Source organism: Aptenodytes forsteri, unplaced genomic scaffold (genome assembly GCF_000699145.1).
Source record: "Aptenodytes forsteri isolate BGI_AS27 unplaced genomic scaffold, ASM69914v1 Scaffold258, whole genome shotgun sequence".
Classification (NCBI taxonomy): Eukaryota; Metazoa; Chordata; class Aves; order Sphenisciformes; family Spheniscidae; genus Aptenodytes; species Aptenodytes forsteri.
In genome coordinates this window covers 337,031-345,892 of record NW_008795250.1, presented here as the reverse complement: position 1 = coordinate 345,892, position 8,862 = coordinate 337,031, and the positions used below count along the sequence as shown (strand labels likewise).

The window sequence follows — 8,862 nt, the reverse complement described above, 5'->3', positions numbered from 1 at the left end:
TATTTCTTATTAATTGGAATATCCTCATCATTGAAGAAATTAAGATGAGTAAATACAAACAGTCAATAAAGCTACACAAAATTAGCAACTTAAAAGTAGAGAAGGACAGGATCTTATGTGCTTTATTTTAAACAGTAGGACATAAAAACAATTTTGTATGAAAGGAAAAGGGCATGAGTAAGTTCTAAAATCCTGGACCTGCTCCAGTAAAAACTCAGTCATTTGCAAACTGTAGGAATAATGATAGGATGGTATTTAAGTGTAAAATTCTGCTAAGTGGAAGTTCAAAGGGGACACCTAGAATAAAGAAAAGCTAATCTAGAAAGCTAGGAACACATACAAAACTAGTTTAAACTGAATCTTTCCATTTATAACCAGTAATATAGCATAACGAATGCAGAACAAGCTAGATGTGAATGTCATACCTCAAAGCTAAAAATACTCATTCATTCTGCTGCATTTTGAATAAGCTGCAAGCAGTGGATTAGACAAAGGACCTGAAGGGGTAATAAGTTGGAGTTGCCAAAGAGATAAACTACACCAATCGTCTAGGTGACATTTTCAAACTTTACCTCTATAGTTTGCCATAACTGAAACACACACCAAAATCACATCCAGATTTTTAACCTGATTCTTAAACTCCAAGCAATTAATTTGAGAAGTTAGAAAAATCTAACCAACTTGCGTCCTCAACAGCATCTGTCAGACAACACTTCTGTCTTCCCAAGATTAAGGATAAAATAATCACCATCTCACTGGTGATGCTGTCAGGCTTTCTTCCAGAGCAGTGACTGAACTTAGGGGGTCCACATTCTGTGAAATATGTAACCAGGTATCATCAATGTAATGATGGTACTCATGTTTTAAAGTGATCTGCCTAAGCTATTCTATGCATACAATGAACAAATCAGGGAACAAGCCTGGAGGTTGTCTCCAAAGTTTGTGAGGAAGAGGAAGTACTCATCTAGAGATTGTCTATATTCTTTAAATTGTATAAAAAGTATATTATAAAGTATAGCTACAAGGGTAACAGCAACAGATAAAGATTAACTTTATTAAAATCCCTATAACAATATATCATTACAGAAAATATGGTATTCAACTGTATTACCTATATAGTATTTGATACGTATGTATGATCTTTGAAAAAAAATAGCACCTGAGAATTTCAACTCCTGCTCTAAAGAATACTATTCCCTGTGCACTGGCAGTAAAATGCTCTTTTTCAGATGTGTTCAACATGATAAATACACGTATTAAGGATTTTCTGCATTGACAAAATTCAGGACAATTGTCTATCAGGCATATCTTTTATGTAGGAATTTCTTTAATTTCTGTTGGTTCTCTTCTGTGTTTGTGTTTATCTAGAACACAGCAGATCAAATAGCATTTCGGGCTGCAGGAGGACTGACTGCCCTTGAAAATGTTCTTCAGGCGGTGACTTCTCCCACCAATCTGAATGCAGTTTCACGGATTCCTTTCAAGTAAGTATGATCGGTCCTTCATTTGCCACTTGGAATCACTAGAATATTTATTTCACATCTGCTGCTTCACTGCTGCTTCTTCTCATAGTCCAGTGTTGAACTTCAAAGAAAAAAAATCGTGCTGTACTCTATGCTGCCATGGAAGGTGAAAGACATTTCCACTCAACCTCTGGTTTTCTACCTTGGTGATTTTATTTCTAGCTATGATATATTTGAGCGGTGGCATCCCTAATTGTACAAAATGAGAAAAGAGAAAACTGTATTAAACAGAAGAGGAGGTACATATCTTTTGAAGTTAGTCTGTAAAGATCTCTAGTGGGAAGTGGGGGAATTTTTTAAAGGGTTGTAATTCACTGGAGCCTGACTGCTTTTAAAATGAAACAGTTGTAAGATACTGCTAGCTGAAAGGGGCTTCTACAAACAGGTAAATCAAAATTCTTGTGGATTAGAGGAATTCCTCTTTATAGCACGTAAGAATAGAAGGGCTTAAATGTCTAAGTCCCCCAGAAAAGGTGGTGACTAAACAGAATGCCTGCAAAAACTGGTAACTCAAAAGCATGCTTTTTTCCCTAATCTCTTAACTGTAATTTTTATCCATTCAAAGGCACATATGTGCTTTCAGAGCAGAGCTAGGCACAGTTTTAGTACAAGAGGAACCCAGCCCAGGAATATACTGTTGTGTACCATTGTCATCATTTGTTTGTAGATATATTTTAATGTTGTAATAATTTGAATTTAAGCACTGCAATCTGTGGGTTTGGGTTAAAACTGTCCATTAATATGTTATGGGCCAGGTGTGAAGCACTAGGAAAGAACACCAAGAAAAAAAGTGCTTTTGATATCTTAACTTTGCTCTTCAAAGAGAATAAAATTCCTACCTTCCCACTAAGTCATGCAGAATGCATTTGCTGCAAGTCCAGCCAGCTCCACTAATGAGCAATGCTGAATTGGTCCTATGGTGAGCAGCTCAGCAGCAGCCTTTGGACTCGTTAATTTGCAGAGGGTCTAATTTTGAGTTACCATCATCAATGTGGGATAATCTTTGCAAGGGAAAGGGCTGCACTGCGTGGCCATGTAAAGCTTAGGTTAAGGTTAGCTTTAAATTCTTAGAATGTGCGTCTTCTATACAACTTTGATTTTTGTTCTTTCATTTTAGGAATAGTCTCACTTTGGCAACCTTTGTTGAGAAGGTTTGAGAATATTGTGTTTACGTTACTGAAAATACTTTGTTTAAAGTTTGTAAGACAGTATGAGGATGTATTAGTTCTCGAAGGAACTTGTGTGACGGTAAATAAAGCCCCATGTCAGCTACATTTGTATAACAGAAAAAACATCCGAGGAGATTTATCAGAGGTTCTCTTCTCTATGACAGTTACTGTCTATCTCATGCCTATTTCAGACCAGTATAACTGGTTTCTCAGATTCCTGAGCCTATTCATGACTGAATTATAAAAAGAACTTTTAAACCTTTCAAAAGTTCTTTAAACATTGTTTTATTAACACAAGTTTTCAACTATCTGTATTTCCAAAAGAAATATCAAGGCAGAAAAGAGATTAATATAAACTATTCTGACAGCTTTGTATGTTAAAAAAATCTACTGAAGAATTTAGTTCCACTGCTGAAGTACAATGTTTCGTTCAACTTTACAGCAAATTGCAGTCTCCAGTTAACATTAATAGAATAACTGCTTTTTGGCTGCAAGGAAAACAAATTGCAAGACTAGAAAAGACCAATTTAAATGTATTATGTCTAACCAAATAACTGAATGTCGTATCACTTCATCAAAATAGAGTAGTTAATCAACATTCCCTACATGTAGAGAAGGTGGTAATTGGTGGACCAGGCTTTTACAAGTATGTTGAAAATATGAAAATGTTGAGGAAATTTATTTTTTTAAAGGACTTCACTACCGAAAGGCATCCATGAATCTCTGCTTCAAGCCCCTGAAATACAAAGTTTCCAAAAAATAATTTATTTCCCCATATGACTTTTATGCGCAGGGCAGCTCTTCCTTAACTTGTACAGTGGTGAGAAGTTAATATTTTAACTCATTTTGTTGTGAATGCTGGCTTCCAGGCTCACAGATGCCTCGCTCTCTTTAGAGGCATGACAGCCATATATACATCGCTCTGTGAGGGTGTACGCTACCCAGGGAAAAGATGGTCTTGAGCTTGCGCTTAGTGATCTGTGAGCAGCCATGTTAAACTGCACTGCCTTGGACGTGGCTCTGCAAGAAGGAGGAAGCAGCTGAGCAGCCTGCTGCAGCTGAGCCGCCTGCTGCAGGTGGCAGCTGCTCTCCTAGGTCCTGGGTGACAAACTGAACCCCACTCTGCAACCGGTGCTAGGTAGTAGTTGAGACATGTGAATGGATTCATGAAGAGATTCTTGATCATAGTGTACTACCTTATAGAAGTGCTGAAAGCCTCCTTCTTGGAAAAATAACTGGTTTGTTTGCCCCTAGAAATCTCTCAATACAAATGGTAAATTGAAAATTGGGGTCGTAAATTACACTTATTCTTCATGTGAATCCTCTGTACATTGATACTTCACACCCTTGGAAACTGTGGATATGTATATTTTACTAACCGTTTCTTTATGTGACTATATGGAAAGTGCATTTTTCAGGTAAAGACAAAAAATACAATGAAACTAAATTCTGTAAAGGCAGCAGAATTTCCACTAGACTGCCCTTTTTGCAAACACCCATCTCGTTTTAGTCACTGGATCGTAAGACAATCCATCAGTAGCTGATACGCTGAGCTTGTTTTAAATACTTTGGTATCAAATATTAATTTCTTTCTCATAATTTGAGTTGCAAATGCCTTTTTCCTTTTGAAACAGTGTTGTACCAAAAAACAGTTAGCTGGCCTTTAGTTTGGATGTTGGACAAAAGCTTAACTCTTACAGAAGAAAATACGTGGTTTTGCCTAACTTACCCATTTCTTGATAGACCCAAGTATCGTAAGTCCCCATTATTCATTTTATTTGGCTAGTATGTTTTGCATTTGTTTTTTATTTCATGACATTTGCGAAAATATAACCAAGTAGTGAGGTTTGTAGGCATCTGAAAGTATTGCAGTTTGGAAGTTATACATCAGGTTGCACGTAGTTTGACGCAGGATCTTGCTCTAAAGCTCATGCTCTAACTGCTCATGCAGTTTTTGTCTGCAAGAGTCTAACTGCTTGAGTCTAACTTGCAGAATCTAGAGTCTGCTAGAAGTGTCACAGTGAACTTGGTGTTGCCGCATGTGATGCAGAGCCTCCTCTATTGCTATTGCTGTGGTCTTCTTTCTGATAAAGAACGTATTTTGTGCAGAACCTGCAACTCAACTGTCGAGAGCAAGCAACTATTCCGGGGGGTGGGACTGCGGTTTGAAACAGGCACAAATGTGGCTGGTTTAGAGAAACCATGTTAATGCACATTCATACGGTCTCACTGAAAGTATGTAAGAGAATTGCTTCTAATGTTTTGCTTTAAATACAGAATGTTTGAGAGAGTTTCAAAACCAAAGGATAATCATAAGATATCTTTAGTTCTTTAAATGAAGAAAATTTGTATCACATTTTTCCTCATTTAATTTTTGAAATGAGTTTGAAATTATTTTTCTTTCCTTTGTGCTAATACAAGTTACATCCTGACTTCTTAAACTTCGAATCTAGCGAAGCAGCAGTTTTCTCTGCTTAAAGACAAAACAAAGTCCCGTGGAAAGAAGTTGAATTAAGACCTTTCATTAATTGCCCTCCAGTCTTCCCCTAGCCAAATATGCTTTGCTAAAGGACACTACTGTACTTAAGATTGTTTGTGTGCTCTTGCAATGTTTAACCGTTTGTACTCATCTTAAATTGGGAATTTGTCTGCTGTTTTGTGATGAGGATAAGCTTTTTACAAGTAGGTGAGGAGATTACATGGGCTATTATCTACATCTCTCTTTCTCCAAAATCCTGGCAGTATGGTGCAGCTCAGAACATTAATCCCATGTCTACAAGATAAAGCTTTATTATCAAAAGATTTAACAATATGCCTGTTGTTTTGTACTACTGTCCAGATTGGTAGGTAGACCAGCAGGATGGCAAATGCTGTGAAAAAGATGTGACATTTATGAGACAGATGATACATTTGGTGTTGGGGCAATTTTTCTTCCCTTCAAATAAATCACTGAAAAAGGAAAAGAGAAAGCAGTGGATTATAGTAGGTTTGATTATTGGTGTTAACATACAAATTAGTGTCCAGCCACGTTATTTCTTAAAGTAGCATTTTGTAATTTTCCTGAATTTGTTCAGTTCTCCACAAAATAAGACATATTCAGCGGAATTTCAAGGGGTTTCAGAGTCTTACGGTATTTTTCTTATGCTTCTACTGAAAAGCAAATGGGAACTGCACAGCAAAACAGTTTAATGACTTAAGATCAAGACCAGAAATTATTCTCATCCCCTGTGTTGCCTTGCCTATTTGCTATGGGCAACTCATTTAGCCCCTTTGTGCCATGACATGTTACTGGCCTTGAAAATTGTAACAAATCTGCTGACAAATGAGGTTTGTAGGGTTTGTTTAATTAACATTTGTGACATACTTTGAGTTCCTTGGGTGACCAGCATTTTTAAGTAGAAATTAGCAGTAGTTGTGTAAGGAACAAAGGAGGACTTTTGTTAGAAGTTAAGACATGATTAAAGTCAGTTTTATTATAACGTGTCTTCTCTATTCATACAGTTTCTTGCATCATTTATTTAAAGCAAGTATTATCAGGGTAAAAAAGCTCAAACCGTAATTCTATACGTAAAAAGCAGAAAATAGTGCCCGCATAATGTTATGGTTGGCATTGATTCAAATTACTTTTTTCAGTAAGAATTATTTTGAGCTGAGAACTGGTGTTTTATAGCTTGTTCTTTGTAATTTTTGCTTGGATTTATGAGCATACATTTCTTAAGCTGCGCTGTTACTGTTCATGCAGTTCTATAGGATTGTTCACAAATTGTTTTACGTAAAGTGCAAAACAAGCTTTCTTATTTTCTTGTAAGGTTATTCCCCCTAGAGAAAGGTTCATTGCAAACTAGCAGTTGGTACAAGGACATAAAGATACTCTAAAGAGAATGACCTCTTTGCAAGTTCAACATCTGAAACCTGCAGCATCTGTCTCTTTCCATGATGTATTCTTGCTGCCTGTCTCAGAGCTGGATTTCAAGTTCACAGAGCTCAAGACTAAAGCAATATTGCCCTCCTGTGCAATATAGGAACAAGTTTTATTGTTGAAGGGAGTTCTGTGAACTGTTCCGAAAGTTTTGGACCGAGAGGCAGATCTCGCAATGAAAAAATTGATAAGCCAGGGACTGGAAAATTTCTGCAGAAGACTTTCAGATTCTATCACACCTGTAAATGTTGGGGTAAATTAATTGTTTGATTGTCACTTGTCATGTAATAGTTTGTTCATAAGTACAGTAACATCTTGGAATCAAACTCCAGTCTGTTTTCAGAAGTGTCTTGAAGGAGAACTGGTGCTGAATTTTGTCTTCTCTCTATTAATTGTGACTAGGCTTCAGCTGGAGCCCTTTTTTTTAAATCAGACATCCTTAAATAATGTAAAATACAGACAAAATAGTAATTGATTATGAATCTTTGAGGGTTCCTGATGGTGTAATAGGCCCCATGAGTGAAGTATAAAGGCCTGTATAGTCTTCAAGACTTAAAATTGGTATTTTTACCTTAAAAACAATCTGCTGTTGTTGTTTCAGTCCATATTCTTACCTTGGTGGTTTTTTAACCATTCCACTATACAGCCGTTCTGTGCACCGTTTTTCAGTAATAGCTCACCTCCCACTTCTTCTCAACTCAGCTTTTCAATACCAATGCTGATCACTTTCTTTCCCCATCAGAGTACTGCGTAATATTCAGACTGGTTAAAAATGAACAGTTCGCTACTGAATTAACTCATCCTAAATCTGATAATGTTTAGTTTTGTATTATTTCACTGCAAAATCGAGCTTTTGGGGTTATTTTCTTCATTGATAATCAACGTACATTCATTTATAATCTTCAGAAGTTGAAAGTAATGTGAAAAAGCTTTACACTTGAAACAGGTTCATTATTATATGTGATGATGCCCTGATTTTTATAAAGCAAAAGCTGTGAGTTCTTGCCTACATATCCCGGTGCACTATGGTGGATTAGTTTTGCGTGGTTGGATACTGTTGCTGCCGCAGCATTTTGAATAAAAGTTACAGTTTGTCAACTTGTTTATATCAGGCAAATTGAGGAAAGTGAAGATGTGCTAGCATAAAAGAAAATCACGTACGTACATATAAACTGTTGAGATCTAGCTTGAAGATGTTGTTTAAAATGAATCCTCTTCCTATTTCTTTGTGCTCATGTAAAATAAATATAACATACAGATGCATATTTTTGTCTAGTTTAAAGACAGATTTCTTTTTTGGATCAAAGTTTGTGTACCAGAATGAGTGTTTTTATAATTGGATTTACTCTAAAGAAAAGCTTTACATCAGAGGGCAGACTTCTTATGTGGTTTGAGTATACATGCTGTCTAACACAGCTTTAAAGCTGATTTGCGGGTGTGATACAAAGTTTAGAGCAACATCAGTAATCAATAAACAGCTGCTTTACGTGAGGCTCATACTTTACTATTTCAACTGATTTTGATACCTTTTGAGAGAAAAGTTTTGGAATTAAGAGCAGTTAGAGCTTCCAACAGGGGAAAAAATAGTAAGAAATGTATTGAGTTTTTCATCCCAGAGACTTTAACTGGTGGTCAAGTAAAGTTCTGGCTTGACATTCGCAGCACTGCGCTTGTCTCGGAGGCCGTGTGCAGAAATGGTGACAGTTGACAGCTGTTGTTCCCTTAATAAGATTAAAGTAAAGAAATTAGTTGTGCTGTCTTTAATCTGCCATTTAACACTGTGAACCACCTGGGGACGGCTTCTGTGCTGACACTTCCAATTTTGAATTAAAAAAAAATTGTGGAACTGAATCATAGTTCAGAGCGTGCCGTGATTAGAATGTATTTAGACGAACCGTAGTTAGCAAGCTTATGTTACCAATTAAAAGAACCCTTTTTATTGTTGTGAAAAATTAATTTGACATCCACTTGCTTACACCACCTTTTCAAATGCATTATTTGAGTCTCTGAAAATGTGAGTACTTTTTCTGACATGAGATTCAGTTGGGAAATGCAGAAGCATGATGCGTTATTACAGTGGAATTTGTTCTATATATAAAGTGGGAAGTTTCTGTGTTTTCAGATGTAAAATAAATGATCCTCTTAGGAATTAGGAATCCCGAATATCAAAAAACATTATTGCAGTGAATTAACTAAATCGCCTCAGAAACTCTGAAGTGCTGTCAAAATTGTAAGTTAACCCACCAAGTCC

The 8,862-nt window shown here is 36.4% G+C and overlaps 1 protein-coding gene across 1 annotated transcript in view; it reads left to right on the top strand.

Annotated features, from left to right (window-relative positions):
- Positions 1 to 8,862, top strand: part of SCAPER (S-phase cyclin A associated protein in the ER) — a 281,456-nt gene that overhangs the window by 220,800 nt on the left and 51,794 nt on the right. Inside the window, exon 24 of the mRNA XM_009278834.2 lies at positions 1,369 to 1,484. Within this exon, the coding sequence (XP_009277109.1) occupies positions 1,369 to 1,484 (116 nt within the window). The remainder of the gene's footprint in view (positions 1 to 1,368; positions 1,485 to 8,862) is intronic.